General features: G+C 42.2%; 1 protein-coding gene across 5 annotated transcripts in view; it reads left to right on the plus strand.

Moving 5' to 3' along the window:
* LOC140203840 (ryanodine receptor 1-like) overlaps window positions 1-25,132 on the plus strand; it is a 575,532-nt gene that overhangs the window by 408,868 nt on the left and 141,532 nt on the right. For 3 of the 5 annotated variants that reach the window (XM_072269965.1, XM_072269967.1, XM_072269968.1), the window contains exons 68-71: window positions 3,211-3,298; window positions 6,106-6,198; window positions 14,515-14,532; window positions 24,176-24,346. In XM_072269965.1, coding sequence (XP_072126066.1) covers window positions 3,211-3,298; window positions 6,106-6,198; window positions 14,515-14,532; window positions 24,176-24,346 — 370 coding nt within the window. The remainder of the gene's footprint in view (window positions 1-3,210; window positions 3,299-6,105; window positions 6,199-14,514; window positions 14,533-24,175; window positions 24,347-25,132) is intronic. The other 2 variants (XM_072269966.1, XM_072269969.1) reach the window with 1 other exon arrangement.

Here is a 25,132-nt window from a genome sequence, read left to right on the forward strand (position 1 = left end):
TCATCATGGGAAACAACTTTGCCATATCCACTCTGTCCATGCCTTTTAACATTTGAAATGTTTCTATGAGGTCTCCCCTCATTCTTCTAAACTCCAAGGAATACAGTCCAAGAGCGGACAAACATTCCTCATATGTTAACCCTCTCATTCCTGGAATCATTCTAGTGAATCTTCTCTGTACCCTCTCCAACGTCAGCACATCCTTTCTTAAATAAGGAGACCAAAACTGCCCACAGTACTCCAAGTGAGGTCTCACCAGCGCCTTATAGAGCCTCAACATCACATCCCTACTCCTATACTCTATTCCTCTAGAAATGAATGCCAACATTGCATTCGCCTTCTTCACTCTTTCCATGTTAATGGACATTAGAGGTCAGGATTGAACCCAGGTCAATGGAATTGTGAGGTAGTGGCTCCTGTAGCTTTACCACTGAACCCGGTATCCCTGTGCCTCTTAATTCCCTGCTCCCATTCTTTTCTAGCTTATTTGTAATCTTCAAGGGCTCTGCTTGGATTTATCTTCCATCATATAAATCCTTTTCCTTCGTGACTAAATTCGCCACCTGTTTTGACTTCCAAGATTGTCTTACCTTGCCATCCTTGTCCGCCCTTCTTACTGGAATGTAGATATCCTGTGCTCCATGCCATTGATCCTATCCGGTGTGGACTTTCCCAAAAACAGCCATTCCCAACTAACTCTCCCTAGTTCCTACCCTGTACTCTTGTAATTTGCTCTGTTCCAATTTAATGTTCTCGCAAGGTCCATACTTAAAACTTACATGCTGGACGCTGTTCCCTAACTGAGGGTAGCATGTAGCGTAGTGGGTACCACAACACTTTGCAGTACAGGTGACCCAGGTTCAATTCCCACCACTGCCTGTAAGGAGTTTGTACGTTCCCCTCATGATTGAGTGGGTTTCCTCCAGGTGCTCCAGTTTCCTTCCACAGTCTGAATACGTACTGGTTGATAGGTTAATTGGTCATTGTAATTTGTCCCATGATTAGGCTAGGGTTAAAATGGAGGAATATTGGGCAGCATGGCTCAAAGGGCTTCTCAGTGTTGTGTCTCAATCAATCAATAATTCATTCATTCATCTCCCAGAGAAAGGTCAGTCACCTGTCCAGACTCAATTCCCAATAATAGGTTCAACATGGCCCCTCATCTCGTTGGTTTCTCAAACTGATTTGAGAAACCCTCCTGGATGCACCTGACAAATTCTGCCTCTCGCACAAGGAAAGTCCCAATGGGATATCTAGGTTGTTATTCATGTGGCCAATCTTTGTATGTAGCTTTGTTCTGTAGGAACAGTTTTGGCCAACACCATTTATGATTCGATTGATGGAATTTCACTGTTAACACATATTTTGCAGATTGAAACAGAATTAATGTATTGGAATTAAAAATATGGTTTTGAAGCAGAACCCTCATTTAGTGCTGATTTCTTCATCTTGAACAGAAGTTTGCTTTTTGTGTAATAGTTCAGTATTTAACAAACCTGAATGGCCAGGTAGGCCCATTGTCTCTGCCTGCTCCTGCCCATTGAACTTGTGTCATCATACTTCGTCTCCATTCTGTCCCCCTTGGTTCAGTCTCAGCTTCTTTCTCAATAAAAGAACCAACCAGTTCCCTTCCACCACCACCCTCCGCTAAGTGGCAGAACTTCATCTCTTCACCCTCAGTAGTTTTTCCTTTGGCTCCTCACACTTTCTCCGAACTTGAGGGGCCTCAGCTATGCCTGTTTTTTTTTTTTTTGTTGGCGACATAGAACAGTCCACGTTCCAAGCCTTCCTTGGTAATGATCCCCAACTCTTCCTCTGCTATATTGATGACTAGATCGGGGCTGCCTCATGCACCCATGATGAGCTCACCAGTTTCATCAACTTTACCTTCAACTTCCACCCTGCCTGTAAATTCACTTGGTCCCATTTCTGACACCTCCCTTCCCTTTCTCAATCTCTCTGTTTCCATCTCTGGAGAGAAACTGTCAACCAACATCTTTTATAAACCTACTGATTCCCACAGTGCCTTGGCTATACCTCTTCCCACCCAAGCCTCCTGTAAAAATGCTATTCCCTTTTCTCAGGCCCTTCATTTCTGCCCAGGATGTGGCTTTCCTTTCCAGGACATCAGAGATGTCCTACCCTTCAAAGAACAAGGTTTCCCTCTCTCCACTATTGATGCTGCCCTCACCCTATTCACCATTTCTCAAATGTATGTGCTCACCCCGTCTTCCTGCCGCCTTGACGGTGATACGAGTTTCTATTGTCCTTACCTACCACCCCATGAGCCTCCTCATCCAACACATCATTCTCCCACAACTTCCGGCCATCTCCAAAGGGATCCTACTGCCAAACGTATCTTTACCTCGCTCCCCCCCCCCCACATTTAATGCAGGGTTTGCTCCTACTGAGATTCCCTTGTCCATTCATCCCTCCCCACCAATCTCCCTCCCAGCACATCCCTGCAAGCGGGCAAAATGCTATATATGCCCATTCACCTCCTTCCTCACCTCCATTCAGGGCCCCAGACAGGCCTTGCAGGTGAAACAACACTTCACCTGTGAATCTGCTGGGGTCGTCTATTGTGCTGGTGATCCCACAGCGGCCTCCTCTACATAGGTGAGACCCATCGTAAATTGGGAGACCTCTTTGTCGAGCACCGTCACTCCATCCTCCAAAAGCATAACTTCCCAGAGGCCAAACACTGTAATTCTGATTCACATTTCCGCTTTGACATGTTGATCCATGGCCTCCTCTTGTGCCACAATGAGACCAACCTCTGGGCAGACCTTATATCCTGTCTGAATAGCCTCCAACCTGATGGCATGAATATCGATTTCTCCATCCATTACAAAAATTTTCCCACCCCGTCCCCACTTCTTTTATTCCTCAGTCTGGCCCCTTACCTCTTCTCACAGCCCCCTGGGTTCCCTCCTCCTTCCCTTTCTCCTATGGTCCACTCTCCTCTCCTATCAGGCTCCTTCCTCTCCAGCGCTTCACCTATCACCTTCTAACTATCCTCCTTCTCCTCCCTCCACCCTTTTATTCTGTTATCTTCCCCCTTCCTTCTAGTCCTGAAGAGTGAAGAGTGGTCTCGGCCCAAAACATCAATTGTTTATTCATTTCCATAGATGCTGCCTGACCTGCTGAGTTCCTCCAGCATTCCCTGCGTGTCACTTTATTATCTTTCTGTTTTGCTTATTGTCACAGAGCCAAGTGGTTAACGGAACCAAACCCCGATGCCGAAGAGCTTTTCAGAATGGTGGGAGACATCTTTATCCTGTGGTCGAAGTCACATGTAAGTTTCGTAAGGTTCTGCAAATGGTATCAAAGTATGAGGCTCCACATATTGGTGGTTCCATCAGTGCTTTGCTTTTACTTTTTCATCTCCCTGCAACTTAATTCTGGCATAAAGGTAATATATAGCAGCTACTTTGTCCTGTGAAAAATTACACCAAACTGAACTTGGTTTTAAAACTTAATATAAAGTGTTTAACACCCCTGTTTAATTATTTTCTGTGTCTGATGTTGATATATTATCTGGAAAATGGAATGATATTTATATGTGGCTGTCTCTAGGACAAGTTAACCTGAAGATAGGAAACAGGCCATAAACTACTGTCAGCTTTGGTTTCAATAAATGCCAGTGAGCGTTATGTAAAGCAAAATGAATTTGAAGTTCGTTTCAAAAGTGCACATTGCTGTATTCCCATCTAAATATGCACCTTTCTACCCAAGTGGTTTGGAGTCTGTATAAATCATTCTATTTTTCTGTGTATATGGCAACAGAAAAGGTGTGTGAAGCTGGTCAGGCACGAAATATTCCATAAACAATGATTTCCCCCCATTCTCCATACATTCCAGCCTTACATCTATACTTATTACCAAACTCCCTCAGATTTCCCCCATCTTCCAACCAATGCCAGATTCCTGATTTCCCCTTTCCTCGTGCCATTCATTGCTCCTTCTGGTTCCCCCATGCTCCAATGAGGGCCAGGTACCAACTCTTCTCCCCCTTCTCAACCATCCCTTTCATTCCTTCCGGTACCATCCCTGTTCATTCTTTCCAGTTCCATCCCTTCAACCACCAACTGTCCTCTGCCACCCATCACTGCTGCCCATCAAATGTTTCCAGCCCCACCATTACATCCCCAGCCACACTGAAATCAACATAAACTTGTGTTTCTAGTCTTTGGGGCTAGGTCCAAGGTAGCACATTTTGATCTCAAAGGACTGCAGAGAGTAGTGTGCATTGATCGAATCAGTCACTGGCATTTCTTTTAGTTGCTGTAGAATATTTGGAATCCATTAATTCCTGCTGGTCCTTCCCTATTTTCATCATGCCTGTGTTTTATATGGTCCTGCCTGACTAGGAACAATGGTTACTCAATGCTCAGTCTGTTTCAACTAATTAACTTACTAGCTGAAGAGTCGTAGTGTAGACTGAAACACTGGGCTATTTATGAGAAGCTTAAGTGACACAACAAGGAGAACTGTTGCCTCATGCCACCAGAGAGCCAGGATTCATTCCTGACCTCTGGTGCTATCAGGGCATAGCTTGCACTTTCTGTTTCATATATCAAAAAAATTAGCTTCCTCCACTTTAAATATTCCTAACGACCTAGTATCCATAACTTACTGGGGCAGAGATTCTAAGAGATTCATATCCCTCTGCAAGAAGAAATATTTGCTTAGCTCAGTTCAAAATGACAGGCTCTTTGTCTAGAAAGAACAATGCTGCCCTGTGAAGGAAAAGATTGAGTTGAAGATTTTGCTAGACAAAGAGTATGGAAACCAGTTAGTAGCATAGTTTGTTATAAGACCATAAGATATAGGAGCAGAAGTAGGCTATTCGGCCCATCGAGTCTGCTCCGCCATTCAATCATGGGCTGATCCAATTCTTCCAGTCATCCCCACTCCCTTGCCTTCTCCCCATACCCTTTGATACCCTGGCTAATCAAGAACCTATCTATCTCTGCCTTAAATACACCCAGTGACTTGGCCTCCACAGCCACTTGTGGCAACAAATTCCACAGATTTACCACCTTCTGAATAAAGTAATTTCTCCACATCTCTGTTCTAAATGGATGTCCTTCAATCCTGATGTCGTGCCCTCTTGTCCAAGACTCCCCTACCACGGGAAATAATTTTGCCATATCTAATCTTTTCAGCACTTTTAACATTCGGAATGTTTCTGTGAGATCCCCCCCTCATACTGCTGAACTCCAAGGAATACAGCCCAAGAGCTGCCAGACGTTCCGAGATTACTACCCTGGAGGTCCTGCTTTTCAGCTTCCTACCCAACTCCCTGAATTCTCTCTTCAGGACCTCCTCCCGTTTTCTACCTATGTCATCGGTACCAACGTGTACCAAGACTCTGGCTATTCACCCTCTCCCTTCAGAATACTCTGCACCCAATCCGAGACATCCCGTACCCTGGCACTTGGGAGGCAACACACCATGCGGGTGTCTCTTAACAGGCTGACAGAATCTCCTGTCTGTTCCTCTCACTATGGAATCCCCTATGACTACTGCATTCCTCATCTTCTCCCCCTTCTGCACCATGGAACCAGGCTCAGTGCCAGAGACCTGATCACCAAGGTTGTCCTCTATCAGGTCACCCCCCACCCTCCCCCCAACAGCATGCAAAACCTAGCTTATATTTTGTAATTCACAAGGAAGTCAAACAAATTTTGCTTTTGCAATCGATTTATATATGTATAAAAGGAGCGGTGCTCCCTGTATTATTTGGAGTTCAAAACTCAGCGTTGGTGGTTCCACTCCCCACGACGTCGTGAATAAAGCTCTCATTACTTCGAAGTCTGAAACTGTCCAAGTGGTGTATTTGAATAATTTCTCTAACAGTTCTGGCAACAAGGAAGATCTGGCAATCACACTGTTAGCGAGCCACTCTTCCGTTATTCATGAATAAAGCTATCCTCTAGTCACTTCAAAGTCCATATCCAATTTATTTGTGACCAACTTTAAATGAAATTCCTTAGCAAATTTATTCCCTAACATGCCCTAAGTGAGTTATGACACCTGTGAGGACATGGTGAAAGTTCACTGACAGATTCTGAAAATTTAATTTTTTTTGCCCCTCAGAATTTCAAACGGGAGGAGCAGAACTTTGTGGTGCAAAATGAAATCAACAACATGTCATTTCTCACGGCGGATAGCAAAAGCAAGATGTCCAAGGTAAGATGCCGGTCCTAATCTATGAGAGCCTCGTTTCCACAACAGGGCCCCATTTGAAGCGGGTCCTTAATGTTGTAACTTACTATCGTGGATTCTGAATTGAGATACCACCAGTTGTTTGGGCTTTATGAGTTGTTTAAGAGAACCAAAATGATGCCAGCTGCCTTACTGGAGAAAGACTGTAACCACTGCTCTGTAAGGGTAAGAGTTAAGAATAACAATTCCAGGGACTTCTGGATATCAAAGGACATTTGGCATTTGTTTTTTAAGAAGTGGATAGAAGGTGTACAGTACTGAAAATTAAGGAGACCCATACAGGAGTATAGAGAATGCAGTACTTAATGAAGAAATTAGGATGCATAGAGGATTGATGATTTTTAACTGGCAAATGCAATTAGGGAAAATCCCAAACATTATTGAGGCTTTAATGAAGGTGTAAGTCAGATAAAGGCAGCTTGGATTAACTGAATCCCTTGAGAAGTATAAAGGTTGTTGAAGCGAACTTGGGGAAGAAACCAGGAGAGCAATATCAAGATATGTGGTATGCTTAGCAGTCACAGAGTACAGAGCACAGAAACAGGTCCTTCAGACACTCAGATCATATCCTTCCATACCCCTGCCATCCACGTACCTATCCAAACTTCTCTTCCATGTTACAATTGAAGCTGTATCTAACAATTTTTCTGTCAGCTCATTTGACACTTGCACCAGCCTCTCAGTGAACAAATTTCCCCTTAGATATTTCACCTTTCATTCTAAACCTGTGAATCCTAGATGTAGTCCTACCCAACCTAAGGGGAAAGTACCTGCATGCTTTCACCCTGTCTATACCACTCATAGTTTCATATACCTCTACAAAATCTCCCCTCAATCTCCTGTGCTCCGAGGACTAAAGTCCTCACGTAATCAACCTTTCTCGATAACTCAGGACCTCAAGTCCCAGCAACATCCCTGTGAGCTTTCCTGTATTCTTTCAACCTGTGACCTACTGGTGATGCCACCTTCAAGCAATTATAAATCTGCGTTCCCATGTCTCTTTTGTTCTAATGGATGCCTCAGAGTCCTACCATTCACTGCTTAAGTTTTACCCTGGTTTGTCTTAACAAAGTGCAACACTTCATACTTATCTGCATTAAATTCCACTTGTTAGTTTTCAGCCTAGTTTCCTAGTTGGGCAGGATCACGCCTTTCTCTCTGTCCACTCTGCCCCCAGTCTTGGTGCCATCTGCAAATTTGCCGATGCAGTTCACCACTTTCAGAAGTCCTTTGACAAGGTGCCACATAGGAGGCTGCTTACCAAGTTAAGAGCCCATGGTATTACAAGAAAGTTACTAACGTGGTTAGAGCATTGGCTGATGAGGCAGTGAGCGGGAATAAAAGGTTCCTTTCCTGGTTGGCTGCCAGTGACTAGTGGTGTTCCGCTGGGGTCAGTGTTGGGATCACTTCTTTTTATGCTGTGTATAAATGATTTAGATGATCGGGTAGATGGCTTTGTTGCCAAGTTTGCAGATGATACGAAGATTGGTGGAAGGGCAGGTAGTGTTGAGGAAACAGGAAGGCTGCAGAAGGACTTAGACAGATTAAGAGAATGGGCAAGAAAGTGGCAAATGAAATACAATGTTGGAAAATTCATGGTCATGCACTTTGTTATTAGAAATAAATGTGTGGACTATTTTCTAAACGGGGAGAATATCCAAAAATCTGACATGCAGAGGGACTTGGGAGTCCTTGGGCAGAACACCCTGAGGGTAAATTTGCAGGTTGAGTCAGTGGTGAGGAAGGCAAATGCCATTTTAGCATTCATTTCAGGAGGGCTGGAATACAAGAGCAGGGATGTGATGCTGAGGCTTTATAAGGCACTGGTGAGGCCTCACCTTGAGTATTGTGAACAGTTTTGGGCTCCTCATCTAACCAGAGATGTGCTGGCATTGGAGATGTTCCAGAGGAGGTTCACAAGGATGATTCCAGGAATGAAAGGGTTATCATACGAGGAATGTTTGATGGCTCTGAGTCTCTACTTGCTGGAATTCAGAAGGATGAGGGGGGATCTCATTGAAACCTTTCAAATGTTGAAGGGCCTAGACAGAGTAGGTATGGAAAGTATGTTTCCCAAGGTGGGAGAGTCTAGGACAAGAGGGCACAGCCTCAGGATAAAGGGACACCCTTTCAGATCGGAGATGCGGAGAAATTTCTTTAGCCAAAGGGTGGTGAATTTGTTGCCACGTGGAGCTGTGGAGGCCAGGTCATTGTGTGTATTTAAGGCAGATTGGACATGGCATCAAAGGTTATAGGAAGAAGGCTGGGAACTGGGGTTGAGGAGGAGATTAAAAAGAGGATCAGCCATGATTGAATGGCAGAGCAGATTCAATGGGCCAGGTAACCTACTTCTGCTCCTATGTCTTATGGTCTTATTATCATCTAAATCATTACTATAGATGACAAACAACAATGGACCCAGCATCGATCCCTGTGGCACACCACTATTCACAGGCCTCCACTCAGAGAGTCAACCATTTACTACCACTCTCTGGCTTCTCACGCTAAGCCAATATTGAATCCAATTGCCTACAAAGTTCTACATGGGAGACTAGTCCAGGTGACTTGACCTTCTAGACCAGCCTCCTTTGTGGGACTTTGTCAAGACCCTGCTAAAATACATGTAGATAATGCCCACCGTCAACCTTCTTGGTAAGCTCCTAGAAAAACTCTATAAGATTGATTAGACATGACCTACCACACACAAAGCCATGTTGACTATCCCTAATCAGCCTTGTCTGTCCAAACACTTATGTATCCTGTCACATGAAGTACCTTCCAGTAATTTACCCACAACTGACATCAGGCTTACCGACCTATAATTTCCCAGCTTATTCTTAAAGCCTTTCTATAGCTGCCTCAGAGCTGAGACAATTGTGGTTACTGTTTCCAAAGTGTTTCCCAGCTGATACTTGCAGCACTTGCCCTGTTTCATTTCCTAAGATGAGGTCCAGTATCATCTCTTCTGTGGTAGGACTTCCTACATATTGTCTCAAAAAACTATCTGGGAAGCACTTAACATATTTTGCCCCATCTGGGTACTTTGCACCAAGGCAATCCCAGTCCGTTTTAGGAAATTAATATGCCTCACCATGACAACCTTATTGCTTTTCCACCTTTGAATAGTTTGCTTACTCATCTGATACTTCAGAAGCAGTGCTGTAATATGAGGAAGACTGTGCAGGCTGAGCTTGTTTTTCCTTGTGCAAAGGAAAGCGAAGAGGGACCTGATAGAGGTGGAAGAAGTTATGAGTATCATGATAGAATAGACAGTAGTAAACTTTTCTCCATAGCAGAGGAAACATTTAATCAGAGGGCATAGATTCAGATTATGGGTTTAAGAATGGATACAAAGAAGACTTTTTTAATCTGAGGAGCGGCTGTAGTTTGGACAACACTGTCTGAAAGGTTGGTGGAGACTGAGACCGAGGACATTTAAAAAGTATCTAGGAGATCATTTGAATTGCCAAGGCATATTGTGGACCAAGTGTCCATAAATAGGTACCTTATGGTTGGCATGGACATGATTGGCTGAATGGCCTCTTTCTGTACTGTACAACTTCATGACACTCTGTTACTCTGTTAAAGTTTATGAAACATAGAACAGACTGCTAGGAATCCTGCTACCTCCACACTCATTCTGCAGAGCTCCTCCAGAGCAATCTAGGCAGAGTCACCTGCTCTTCAGTCATATTGTCTATGGCAGCATGGTTTCTTCCCATTGTATTCACTCATGGTCCGTGTCAGTAGATGTCCTTTGTCCTGTCTAATTTGGATTGATGACTCGAATGCATATGGCACAGTTGACTACCACAGAAAGAAGATATTTCTGCCAAAATACCAGATAGTGATCCACAAAACTCAATTCCTGCTGTAATATAATAGCGGGCTGTTCACTCTGGCTACAGTACATCTCAGAGTTGGCAGGTACCAGTCACCTGGCAGCGTATATGCAATTAATGACAACCTGTATCAGACCTTGAGAAGCCATGTGCTCGTTCTGGTTTGATTTCTCTGGCCGAAGACTGTGCAGTTTGCTCCCCTTAAACGGAAGGCAGCTGGAATATAGTGCAGGGAAGCGAATGGTCATGCACTTTGGTGGAAGTAATAAAGGCATAGACTACTTTCTAAACGGGGAGAAAAATCTGAAATCAGGTGGAAAAGGGCTTGGGAGTCATTGTGCAGGATTTCCTAAAAGTTAAGTGGCAGGTTGAGGCAGAGGTAAGTAATGCAAATGCAATGTTGGCATTCATTTCAAGGGGACTAGGATAAAATAAACTAGGATGTAATGCTAAGGCTTTAAAAGGCATTGGTCAGACTGCACTTGGGAGTATTGTGAGCAGTTTTGGGACTCTTATCTAAGAAAGGATGTGCCGGCACTGGAGAGGGTCCAGAGGAGTTCATAATGATTTCGGGAACGAAAGGGTTAATGTATGAGGAGCATATGATGGCTGTGAGCCTATATTTGCTGTTTAGGAAAATGAAGGTGGATTGCATTGAAACCTATTGAATGTTGAAAGGAGCAACACACACAAAATGCTGGAGGAACTCAGCAAGTCAAGCAGCATCTATAGAAATGAATAATCAGTCGACATTTTGGGCCAAGGCTTCATAAGGACTGGAAAAGAAGGGTAAAGATGCTGGAATAAAAAGGTAGATGGTGAGGAAGGAGGACAAACTGGAAAGTGATAGGTGAAGCCAGGTGGATGGGGGAAATATTGAAATGCCCAGACAGAGTTGAGAGAATGTTTGTATAGTTGAGTATAGGACCAGAAGGCACAGCCTCAGAATAGAAGGATGTCCCTTTGGAAAAGAGATGAGGAGGGATTTCTTTAGCCAGAGGGTGGTAAATCTGTGGGATTCATTATCACAGGCGGCTATTGAAGCCAAGTCGCTGGGTGTATTTAAAGTGGATGTTGATAGTTTCTTGATTAGTAAGGGCATTAACAGTTATGGAGAGAAGGCAGGAGAATGGGATGAGAGGGATAATAAATCAGCCACGGATGGAATTGCAGAGCAGACTCGATAGCCTGAATGACCTAATTCTGTTCCTATGCTCTTAAGATCATATGATCTGGGGACGTTCTTATGCATCATGGAAGGTATTGTGGTTACCTGCACTTTCTACCTGGAGGCAAGCTAATTACTAATTCCTTTTGAGTTCATTGTCATGGCCAGATTGACAGCCAGTAAACAGTCTCCTCGCCATGCTCTGGGATTGCAGTTGTGGCCAGACATGTGGCTACTTTCAGCATGTTCTTTCTTAACTGCATGGCTTTCACGGTAAAGGTCGTGGTCTGTTGGCTTCTTTCAGCCTCTGACCAAAGCATGGCGGAATTTGACTCTTATATTCCTTGTTAGCTGATACGTTGAGGTAAGCATACTCCCCATCTCAGTCTGCATTTCTGTTAACCATGCCACGAAAGTATCCCTGTTGTGATAGATTCTGGGTATGTTGATCCATGTGAGCCATTGGTTAAGACCCCACACCAGCTGGTAGACAGCAAATCACCTGTGTCCTGTGTATCTCCCTGTTACAAGCATCCCTCTAATGTAATCTGCTTATCCCTTACTGTGTCAGTCTCTAGGGGAAGTAAGAAGCAAGATGCCTTTTCAGAAAACAAAAGTTAGTTGTAAGTTTTAAGCTATTTCCAAAACACCTTCATGGTGATGCAAGCAGGTAACTACTGTAGATCAAATGAAATGAGTTACAGCTGTGAGACTGAAACATCATTTTAATAAGTTTAGTTGGCATATTTCTTGGAACCTCACTGTCCAAAGAGGGAAGATAGTCTCCTCCAGCCTGCAATGAGCTTATGCTCTCTCCCCCCACCCCATGTGTGAGTGCGCATACACACATCCATACTGTTTCTCACAGTCTAAGCCTGAATAGAGGAGATGAAAGTCATGAATAAGTGTTTGATTACTTCTGATGGATAGGGTAGAATCATAGTGAGGTATGACGTAGGAGAAATTAAGTCAAATAGCTGGTATGGATGTCTCATACAACCCACATAAAGTCTATGTCAGGATGTGGATAAGTATGATTATGTAATGGTGGTATTGTAGGGGAGAGTAGCTCCCTTTGATATATCTTCTGGCATTGGTGCATGCTGTGGGGCTTCCTCCCCAGAAGTGTCTGGGTTGTTTGTGTTTGAGCTGTTTATATTTTTGTAGTTAGATTTTGAAACTTTTAATGAGCATGGCTAATTGGATTTTATATTCGATTTCTTATTTTAGAAAAACTGCAAATCAAATATATTCTCTTGAAAACTACTGAGTTTACTGAAAGCAGTTCCATAAAATATATGCAATCATTCATTTTAAAATGTGAAATGTAACAATGACTTTGATGACACAAAGGTTGGGGGTGTTGTGGATAGTGTGGAGGGCTGTCAGGGGTTACAGCGGGACATCAATAGGATGCAAAACTGGGCTGAGATGTAGCAGATGGAGTTCAACCCAGATAAGTATGAGGTGGTTCATTTTGGTAGGTCAAATATGATGGCAGAATATTGTATTAATGGTAAGACTCTTGGCGGTGTGGAAGATCAGAGGGGTCTTGGGGTCCGAGTCCATAGGTCACTCAAAGCTGCTGTGCAGGTTGACTCTGTGGTTAAGAAGGCATACAGTTCATTGGGCTTCATCAACGTGGGACTGAGTTTAAGAGCCGAGAGGTAATGTTACAGCCTTATAGGACCCTGGTCAGACCCCACTTGGAGTACTGTGCTCAGTGCTGGTCACCTCACTACAGGAAGGATGTGGAAACTATAGAAAGGGTGCAGAGGAGATTTACAAGGATGTTGCCTGGATTGGGGAGCATGCCTTGTGAGAATAGGTTGAGTGAACTTGGCCTTTTCTCCTTGGAGCGATGGAGGATAAGGGGTGACGTGATAGAGGTGTATAAAATGGTGAAAGGCATTGATCGTGTGGATAGTCAGAGGCTTTTTTCCCAGGGCTGAAATGGCTAACATGAGAAGGCACAGTTTTAAGGTGCTTGGAAGTAGGTACAGAGGAGATGTCAGGGGTAAGTTTTTCACGCAGAGAGTGGTGAGTGCGTGGAATAGGCTACCAGTAACGGTGGTGGAGGCAGATACGATAGGGTCTTTTCAGAGACTCTTGGATAAGTACATGGAGCTTAGGAAAATAGAGGGCTATGGGTAACCCGAGGTAATTTCTAAATTAAGTACGAGTTCAGCCGAAGGGCCTGTATTGTGCTGTAGGTTTTTTATGTTTCTATGACTTTAACAACAGGCTGCCTGCTCCTTTAGTTATTTTTTTTTCCCATTGTGCTTTCCAGTTGTAGGGGTTAATGTGATGCACAATGCTTTATACATTTCACAGGTACTCGGAACATCATTAAGTAATTTTTCTACCCTATTCAAAATCTATTTAGTAAGATCACGATGTATTATTTCTCTGTGCTGTTATGGTTTAAAAGATCTTTTGAAATCAGTTGCACAGTTTTTACGGGACTGTTGCACTGTTATTTCTCACTGAAGAATCAACAGGGTGACATCTTATCAGAATCAGGTGTAATATCACTGGCATTGATCATGAATTTTGTTAACTTTGGGGTAGCAGAACAATGCAATACATGATAAATATAGAAAAATACACTGAATTACAGTAATATATGTATATTAAATAGTTAAATGAAGATAAGTAGTACAAAAACAGAACTTTAAAAAACAATGAGGTGGCGTTCATGGGTTCAATGTCCATTCAGAAATCAAATGGCAGAGGGGAAGAAGCTGTTCCTGAATCTCTGAGTGTGAGCCTTCAGGCTTCTGTACCTCCTTCCTGATGGTAGCAATAAGAAGAGGGCATGTCCTGGGTGATGGGATCCTTAGTGATGGAAGCTGTCTTCTGAGGCACTGTTCCTTGAAGATATCTTGGTTACTACGAGACTAATACCCATGATGGACCTGACTAATTTTACAACTAATTTTAGAACTTAACTTTTAGAAATTAATTCATGTTAATTTTGAAGTCCTGAATTTTATTTTAGCTTATTCCTTGGATTTAGGTAATATATGCAATTCACAAATTCTAAAAAGCCTTTTCAAGCCAAAAAAAAGTGTTACTCTATTTTTTTTCACATTGTCATTAATCAAATTTACTTTGTGTATCTCTGCACCTTGTTTAGGTTTGTTAGAGTGCCATACTTAACATTTCATTTGCTGGACTTTGGTAACAGAAGTGAAATCTCTAACAATTTCCTAATTCCTTATCTTTTCTATGGCATATTGGTATCTGCGGTCGCGCCTGCCTGAATAGGCTGGAGAGGATGGACAGGTCAGAGGGCATGATGATATAAATATGCATCCGCTGTGCAGCGAGCTTCGCACTGCTGATGGCATTGCCCCAGATTATTCTGCTAAGGCCCTCTGAGTACCATGCTGCTTCAATTTCTATCACCAGACTCATGGAATCGGGCAAAATGTTGTATTTAATAATGAGATGCATCACAAAGATTCTATCATGTGGAAAAAAAATGGCATCATCTGGTAAAAAAAAACCAAATATTTTTATGTGAAACCAGTAATTAAACAACTTTCAGACTGGTGACAGAATAGACGGTGTGGCTTGGCTCTACAATGTTAGGCTTAGCTATTAAATTCAGAGAGGCATCAGCCACTGGCAAGCAAGTTACGAAGAGCCCTATAATGTCTTGAACGTTCTTCAGTGTCGTTTTTTTATTTTTAATGGTCTGGGGGGGGGAAAGTGAAGCCTGTAATAATCGACTTACAGGTATTGATTATTGCCTTAAATGTCAGCCCTAGCTTCTTGCTTTTATGTGCTAGCAGAATCAAAGTGATTTTTCTTATCAGTTTCTACTTCTTAATGTTCTCCTGGTATATGTTTGGAAGCTGATGTTACCATTAGAAACAAACAAAAATCACTGAAATATCAGTTACAGATTAATATCTTTTCCACCAGAATGTAAAATGAAAGGAATGACTGAATTGTCAGAATATCTGAAACCCATTTCAAGTAGTTCCATTATGTTTGTGACTGCATATCTCAAGGTCCATTTCTGTGATTACGTTATTAAAAGTATAACGAATAATGTTTTAACCCAGCATAATTGGCTCGTGCACCTGTTTGCCACTATATCACCTGCCTCACTAGTAACAACTGTAATTATAACTTGCTAGAACTGGGTGAGCAGCGGGCTGGGAATCAGAACACTTTCTCGCATTTGACCTTTCTTCTTCCCTCTCTTTGTAGCACTGCTTTACTATACAACTAAGTTGTTTTGACTGCATTTCAATACATTGGGGTGCAGACATTTAATGAGAATTAATTGTCCCAGTTCCATCTGCTTTGTGGCCTCTTCTTTCACTGAAATATCAGAAGTGGTGATGTATCTTCTGAGTATTTAGAGAGATTATTTAACCAACTCACAGAGCTAATTTTTCATGATTAATTCAGAATACAGGATGTTCTAAGAAACTAATTTACAAGCTGTTGTGCATTTAAAAGGTATTGGTTCCAGGAGATTAATTCTCCCATCAGGTGGCCTATTTTCAGGAGCTACTTGTAACTGTACTGTAACACACAGTAGATACACATCTGTGGATTTTAAACAATTCTTCCTCTTCAAGAATTTTGAAAATATGATTTTAATTGCTTGTTAAACTTTTGGATTTTCATCAGATTTTTAGTCCATCTCAGTCCCAGTTGAACCAAATGTTAATCTTGTTCTATGCAAAATACAAGGGATTCTTTTTTCAAGAATTTATCCTCTAAAGAATGGGTGACCTGATAACCTGTCCTTCTCTGCTGTTTAATATGTTATGCCAGGCTAAGTTTTAATCCATAGATCACTAAACATGCATCAGCGTTTTTACAGGAATGTTACAGTTTTCCACTTTTGATATCAATGGATATGAATTAATCTGCAATTATTTTCAGATGCAGACTCAGTACCATGGATTGAAATTGTTTTTCTCTCTTCAGCACCATGCTCAACACAACCTGTCAACAGCACTTTAAGGGAGTTAGCTTCACATTAGCTTCAATGTAATTGAACAGCAGATCAGGATTGAGGTTGCTAACTGGCTTCCTGTTATTCCTGTGTTGCTCAGGCAGTATATAAGTTTGGAACTGTCTGCCTGCCTATTAGCATCTCCAAGCTAACACAGGGTGGGAGAAGTGAGGTGATGTACAGCCAGTTGAACAAGGAACAGAAGACTCTGCAGGTGCTGGAAATCCAGAGCAACACACACAACAAACTGGAGGAACTCGGCAGGTCAGGCAGCCTCTATGGAGAGGAATAAAGACTCAATGTTTCGAGCCAAGACTCTTCATCAAGACTGAAAAGAAAGGGGGAAGAAGCCAGAATAAGACAGTGGGGTACAGGAAGGAGTACAAGCTGGAAGGTGATAGGTGGAATCAGGTGAGGGGAAAGGTGGATGGGGAGGGGAGGGGAGAGATGAAACTGGGAGGCAATAGGTAGAAAAGATAAAGGGCTGAAGAAGAAGGAATCTTAAGAGTGGACCATGGAAGAAAGGGAAGGAGGAGGGACACCAGAGGGAAGTGATAGGCAGGTGAGGAGAAGAGAAAGAGGTAAAGGGGAACCAGAAAAGGAAAAAAGCAACATTTTGTGTGTGAACAAAGAACATCTTTTTTCTTACATTCCGTAGATCTTGGTTTTCAACAATAAACCCCTGCCTTTGGTTAGAGGCCACTGAAGCCTTCTGAGTAGAGAGACAAACTCCTAAAAGAACATTTCTGTTTAAAAGTAGAAACACAAGAGATTCTGCAGATGCTGGAAATATTGAACAACACACTCAAAATGCTGGAGAAACACAGCATCAATGGAGGGGAATAAACAGTCAAGGTTTTGGGCTGAGACCTTTCATCTGGACTAGAAAGGATGTCTTCTGCCCCATTCCTTTCCAGTCCTAATGAAGGATCACAGCTTGACACGTCAACCACTTATTGCCCTTCACAGATGCTATATGTCTCTATTTAATGTGTGTCTGTTTTAAACATCTACTTTGGCTCATGTTAAAAAGTGCGTAGGTTAACAATGAAAGGAATGTTTCTAACGATAGAAAGTGTTGCAGAAATTCATTAGCCTTCTCAGAGGAGCATTAATCAGTTGCTGAACAATGCCCCGGCAATTATTTTGCTTGTGGGTCCATCACTTACTGCAAGTGCTTTACAGTGTAGGGTTTAATTCTCACTGCTGCCTATAAGGAGTTTGTACATTCTTACCATTCCTCTGACAGTTCAAAGGCATACCAGTTAGGTTAATTGGTCATTATAAATTGCCCCATGCTTAGGCTAGGGTTAAATCAGGGGTTGCTGGTCAGAACGGCTTGAAGGGCCGGAAAGGCCTATTCTGTGCTGTATCTCAATAAATAAATAGATAGATTTAGTGGTACTCAAAGCTGAGAGTCAGGATCTGCTGAATTGGCTTTTCTTTCATACACTGCACAAAGGAGCCCAACTAAAACTGAGTGACGGATCAGAAGGGTATATGGGCAGTAGCTGGTTAGACAGCCTGAATGGGGTGGGGTGGGATGATATGGGAGTCTGATTTTTCTTTCTCTCTCTCTCCCTCTTCCTCTTCCTCTCTCTCTCTCTCTCTCTCTCTCTCTCTCTCTCTCTCTCTCTCTCTCTCTCTCTCTCTCTCTCTCTCTCTCTCTCTCTCTCATTTTCTCGCATTATCTCATTTTCTCTCATTTTCTCGCATTCTCTCTCTCATTCTCCCTCATTATCTCTCTCGTTCTCTCTCTCATTCTCATTCTCAATCTCATTCAGGGTTGTTAATCCTGAGCTGAACCCCCAAACCTGGAGAACTGGTGGACCACTCTTAGCCTGGCCTCTACCCTTTGACCTGTTTGGCACGGGTGACCCTACCATGAGCCAAAGCACAAGGCCCTGACTCCAGCCAACATAGCTCTCCGGGTGACTGAGGCACGCAAGTCTTCAAACCCTACGACAAGGCTGTGTTCCTCTTGGAGGAGTCATTTCTAAGTGCTTCACAAGACATGCAACACTGAAGAATTTGAAAATTGTTTTCTGGAATTTGAAGATTCTGCTGTTAATTTCCATGTTAGTTGTTTTAATTTAATTTTATGAAACAGTGTCCCATAGAACAGTACAGCACAGGCCTTTGGTCCACCAAATACAATACTAAATTTCTTTTGCTTGAAATGATCCATATCCCTCCATTCCCTACATATATATGAGTCTGTCTAATAGCCTTTTAATTGCCACCAATGTATCTGTTTCTACCACTACTGGCAGCCCACCAATCTTATCTTTAAAAAAAAACTGTCCTACACATCGTCGTTAAACTTCCCATCTCTCACCTTAAAGGCATATTTTTTAGTACTTGACAGTTCTACCCCTGGAAATAGACTGATTATCTACCCTATCTATACCTCTCATAATTTTATATGAGAGGCATACATTTTATAAACTTCTATCAAGTCTTGCCGCAGCCTTCAATGCACCAGAGAAAACAATCTAAGTTTGTCCAGTCTTTCCTTATATCTCATACCCTCTAATCCAGGCAGCATCCTGGTACGTTTCTCCTCCACCCTCTCTAACATCGTTCCTGTACTGGGGCAACCACTATTCCAAGTGCAGCCTAAACAAAGTTTTACACAGCTGCAATATTAATATCATACCCTTATACTCAGAAGGCAAGCATGCCATTAGCTTTCATTACCACCCTATAATCAGTGAGCAAAGGTCTTGGACCCCCAAGACCCCTCTATACATCAGTGCTGTTAACTATCCTGCTATTAAGTGTATACTTTACATTAAACCTCCTAAATCTCAACACCTCACACTTGCTCGGGTTAATCTACCTTTTCTCTACTCATGTCTGTAATTGATTATATTCTGCCGTATCCTTTGGCAGCTCCCTACGCTGTCCACAAATCCACCAATCATTGTGTCATCTGCAACACATCCACATTTTCATCCAAGCCTGTTTTAAAATATCAACCAGCAGAGGCCCCAGCTCTGACCACTGTGGAATTTCACTAGTCATGGACCTGCAGTCAGACTAAGTCCCATCAACCATTAACCTCTGTTCTATATGAAGAAAAAAAAATTTCTGAATCTAAAAACAGCCAAGTCATCTTAATCTTCAGCATTGGCATGCCATGCAAGACTAATGCTTTACTAAAATCTATGTTGACAACATCCATTGGCCCACCTTGATCAGTCATCTTCATCAAAAACCTCAATAAGGTGAACCTGCGCAACACAAACCATGCTGACTGTCCCTTAAATACTTGTATACTCTGGAATTTAGAAGGCTGAGAGGGGATCTTATTGAAACTTATATGATTATTAAGGGATTGGACACGCTGGAGGCAGGAAGCATGTTCCCACTGATGGGTGAGTCCAGAACCAGAGGCCACAGTTTAAGAATAAGGGGTAGGCCATTTAGAACGGAGTTGAGGAAAAACTTTTTCACCCAGAGAGTGGTGGATGTATGGAATGCTTTGCCCCAGAAGGCTGTGGAGGCCAAGTCTCTGGATGCTTTCAAGAAAGAGATAGATAGAGCTGTTAAAGATAGCGGAATCAAAGGTTATGGAGATAAGGCAGGAACTGGATACTGATTGTGGATGATCAGCCATGATCACAGTGAATGGCGGTGCTGGCTCGGGGCCGAATGGCCTACTCCTGCACCTATTGTCTATTGTCTATAATCAGGTCATGTTTTTTCCAAGTGTGCCAAAATCCTATCCCTTCATGACAGTGGTAGCTTTCCTACCACTGTCATGAAGCTCACTGGCCTATCATTACCTGGATTATTCCTATGTCTCTTCTCGAACAAAGGAACAGCACTGACTGCTCTCCGGTCCTCAGGACTTTGCCTGTTGCTAGACGATACAAAAGTCTTCAAGCCTCTGCAATCTCATTTCTTCCTCCTTTCAATCAGCTGGGATATATCCCATTAAGCACTGGGCACTTATCCTCCTTAATGTTCTTCATCACGAAGATGGCACCACCATCTTCCTAATCTCCAACTGTGCTTATTATCCTCTATGTCCTCCATCTCAGTGAATGTCAATCCAAAGTACTATTTAGAACCTTGCCCACATCCTTAATTTCCAAGCATAAATGCCCTCCTTTATCCTTGAGTGCTCCTACCCTCTCCTCAGTTATCCTCTTGTTTTTATTGTAAACATAAAGTACATTGGGATTCTCTTTAATCATGTTTGCCAAGGACGGCCCCTTTGTCCTTCCTAATACCCTGCTTAAGTTCTTTCCTGCTATTTTTATATTCCCCAAGGACCCCGTTTAATTTTAGCTTCCCTAAACCTTACATTGCTTCCCTTTTATTTATGAGACTAAGTTTATAACCTCTGTCACCATCAGAAATCCCCTTACTTTGCCATCCTTGTCCTTCCCACTTAACAGAATATGCCATTCCTTAACTCTAATCAGCTGGTCTTTAAACAACTCCTACATTTCAGTTATGAACTTGCCCGATATCAGCTCTCCCCAGTTACTCCCCTAAGCTCCTGTTTAATAATGTCATATTTTACCCTGCCACAAGTTCCAGACGTTGTTATTCATAACTATCTTAAAACTTAAGGAGTTGCGAACACTGAAAGTTAACCAGTTACCTAACCAAGCTCATTTCCCAAAACAGAGTCCAATTAGGGAATGGAGGGCAGTGGTCTGGGTGCGGGCAGAAAAGCAAATCCATATGGACTAGATGTTTCTGTGTTGTGCTGCTCTATGAGTCTATGACTTCTTTTAGCTCCCTCTCTATCTCATCTAATACATCAAAACCCAGAAATGTCAAGCTGCCTATCCTGCCTGTCTTGCAAGTAAGCCTCTGTAATGGCCACAACATCGTTGTTCCATGTATTGATCCAGGTTTTAAGTTAATCTGCCTTACCTGTAATATTCTTTGCATTGAAAACAAAACATATTTCAGCCCATCAATCCCCTACTAATGGGCATTTCTCATCTTTCTTTTCAGAATTAATTGTCGTAACATTTACCTTTTCCTCAAGCCCTCTACTTGCTGGCCTGCTGCTCAGTCGTTTCCCCCCCACCCCCCACAACGTCACTCCAATTTGCTAAACCCCTTTAATATTGTGGTATTGTGATTTGGTGTATACATGCACATTATTGAGAATCACATGGAGACTTCATGGTTAAACTTATTTTAATCCACAATTTGATGTTCATAGATTCTTTAAACTGAAGTAATATCAACTCAGCAGCATCAAAGTTATCCAAAGCTTATGATAGTCGGGAAGTTGCCAAGAAATCTGGTCATGGTCATGTACTGCAGATGAAAGGAACCTTGAGTTCTTTACACTTATTTCAGTTCCATTACATGTATTTCATATCAGAACTACACAACTGGATTAAATTGTCTTCAGTAGCAGAGCAAAATAGATGATAATATATCAGCATTCTATCTTATATACATTCTTACAAAAGGAAGTTATGAATGAGAGTTTGAAATGAGAGCAGCTGATTTGTGACCTATTGTATTCTGCCGTTGATCAATTTCATCATTTCCAACTCAGCCCACTCACCAAACATCGTTCATAGAGTTTTGATCAGAAACCTTATACAAATGATTTGATCCCTATTAGAACTTCCCACATGCACACTCTGCTTGTTTAACAGCACACATAAAATGCTGGAGGAACTCAGCAGGTCAGGCAGCATCCCGTGGAAAAGAGCAAACAATCAATGTTTCATGCCGAGACAGTTCTGCAGGACTGAGAGGGAAGTGGGGGGTGGGGGGCGGAGGGGGAGGGTGTTCCCTTCCATGGATGCATGCTCTTTTTCATGGAGGCTGCCTGACCTGCTGAGTTCCGCCGGCATTTTGATTTCCAGCATTGCAGTATTTTCTCGTGTTTAACCAGTTTTAATATCAACATTTTCAGTTTCAGGGTCTTATCTTAATTGACTCAAGGTTATGAATGTAAGTTGTTACCTTAACATTTGTAGTGAAACATGTAACGGTAGGTGTAAACCATCACAGAAAGAAAATGCTCAATGCCTAGAAAGGTACTGAGGGAGAAGTGGCCTGTAGTGCTGTTCCTTCACTTTCTGGTTTTATTTCAGATTTGTCATCACTGAAGTGGATTGCTTGATGTGGGCAGGAGCTTAAAATGGTCTCTTTATGACCACCCTATTTTAACTCGGGTTCTGGTAGGATGTGAGGTCTTCACCCATAGGAAGCCATCAGTCCTATATCAATTGGAAGATTACTTTATTTGGACACAGACACCACTTATATGCTGGTAAATCTAGTTTAGAAGAATACAGAATATGTGCTTTGCCATTTAAGTTTCCTTGTGAGTGGAGCAGGAGAATTTCTCTGAACTTCAGAAGAAAACCTTGGATCACCAAAGCCCAATCTTCCTGCATCATGATTACCTGATTATACCTCCAGTCTAAGTATCTATTTCCACTGGAGACCATTACCACAAATCCCAGCCAAAAGCTTGCTGCCACCAGTTTATCAGCGATTCTTGCCTGAAGGGGGATACAAAGTCTACTGCAAATTAGTATCAAAGCCCAGAAAGTTTAAAGCAGCCAAGCCTCGTGAGGAACAACAGGAATTCTGCAGATGCTGGAAATTCAAGCAACACACATCAAAGTTGTTGGTGAACGCAGCAGGCCAGGCAGCATCTGTAGGAAGAGCTGCAGTCGACGTTTCAGGCTGAGACCCTTCATCAGGACTCGTGAGGATGCAATTTGGCTTTCCCTCACCACTGTTAGTCTTCTAATTAAGATCATAGTCTGTTTGTAAGAATTATACACGTGAGCCAATGTAATATGACATGTACAGACCAACAAAGACAGGGATGGGCTGGGTGGAAGACAGCTGCTGTCTGTGGTGAGTTACGTTTCCAATGACTACCTGTTGGCCCAGGACAGATGACAAGTTCAAGTTCATTTTGTCATCTCATGGTGAATGTGACTGGATTTCACAAATCATATACAGACCAGGAGACATCTAAATTTTGCTCTTCAACCTGAAGTTGCCTGGTTTCTGCTGAGCAATTTGAGTTGAAATCTTTACCTGTTCCTTACCATTGGTTTCATGATCTGATCTTAGTCTCTGTAATTGAATTTCAGTATATCTGGTTCAAGAAGGACCTTTTGTTTTCCATTGATCTCTGCTGGAAAGTCTGATCTTCACTGGTTTTAATAATCTGCTTTACCCCGACTCTTGAATAATCAATCTATGGAACTCACTTGATCAGTGGTCATTTGAATTAGATACTTGAGAGAGATTAATATCTGTCACTAATTAATAACTTCCTCTCCTAGCCCAAGTTGCAGGTGCTAAAGTTTATGTTATGCCCATATTTACTGAATGTTGCATGTGTTGGTGATGTCTGAATAAACAGGGGTTCAGATAGGAGATGTTCATGATGCTTTTGGAAACTGGCACTGTTATTTAGGCTTTTTTTAATGTAGTTAAATTTAATTATTTCAGTCAAAAGCTAAATGGATTGGACATGTTCTTATCTTAAACCCTGTCTCAGTACATCTATTCTATGGGCATTTTTGTTATAGTTCAACTTTATGATTGAACGGTATTCTCCACAATTTATGGTAAAAATTAAAAACATCATCACTGTGGCCTAAAACATTTTAACACCAATTAGGCAAAATATGTCAAATGTAGAATTTTTCACCAATTATATTCTATAACATACATTTATGTAACTCACTATGGTGAAAGGATTTTAACTTTTTGAAAGGGTGGTAAAAATTGCTGTGAGGTCCTACATTTTTTTTAATTGTACTGCCTACTGGAGGGGATTCATAGGGATATGTGTGTCTAATTATTCTTTTTTTTTGACAATTTAACTACCTTTTCACCTGCAACTTAAATTTACCTTTTATAATCTGATAAATGGCATTGTATTAATTGTGATTTTAGAATCATTTATTTCATTGTTAACTGCAGTCAGGAGGGTCTGAGCAAGAAAGGACCAAAAAACAGAGGAGGGGTGATCGTTACTCCGTACAGACGTCGCTGATTGTGGCAACTCTTAAAAAAATGCTTCCTATTGGCCTAAACATGTGCTCACCTGCTGATCAGGAGCTCATCAACATAGCAAAGCCAAGATACGCCTTGGTAAGTGATGAATTTTGTGGTATATGTTGATGGGTGGTTGAGTGGTTGGGTGGTAGAGCGGAGATACGTCTCTACCAAAGGAGGTGTAAGGCACTCCTTCCCTCTGCTAGCCTGCAGGTCACCCTTAGACAAGGTTTAGCACCTGCTTAGCCCCCCCCCCCACCAATCAGTGTCACGTGAAGCCATGAGAGCAGGTGGTGGATGGCCGTATGAGCAGGTGACGCATATCACAAGTCCTGATTATTCGACCTCTGACATCAGGTCGGCAATCTCTGAAAGGGATTGATAATGGCTGGGTCATCTGTCTTGCAAAGACACTACCCAGAAGAAGGCAATGGCAAACCACTTCTATAGAAAAATTTGTCAAGGGCAATCAGGGTCAAAGACCATGATCGTCCACATCAGATGACTCAGCTCATAATACCAATGATGATATTGATGTCTGTGTTTATCATTTATCAAACTTTGGATGTCCTATGAGACCAATGCTGTAGACAGAGGCCACTTTAGCCCTTTGAGTCTGTGTCAGCTCACAAAGCAACCTGCTTTCTCACAAATCTTCTTGTAACCTCTTCTCCACACAAACCTAATGGCAAACTCCAGTCCACCCTCATCTGGCTTGCACAACTTTGAAATGTTGTATTTTTGAGTACTCAAGGGAAACCCTACACAGCCACACAGGGAGAACATGCAAACTCTACACAGACAGAGCATCAGTGGAAAGAGGAGATCAAACTCAGTCGTGTTACCTCACCTTCCAACTACTCCTGTACGTGTTAAGAAAGA

Source organism: Mobula birostris, chromosome 10, assembly GCF_030028105.1.
Source record: "Mobula birostris isolate sMobBir1 chromosome 10, sMobBir1.hap1, whole genome shotgun sequence".
Lineage (NCBI taxonomy): Eukaryota > Metazoa > Chordata > Chondrichthyes > Myliobatiformes > Myliobatidae > Mobula > Mobula birostris.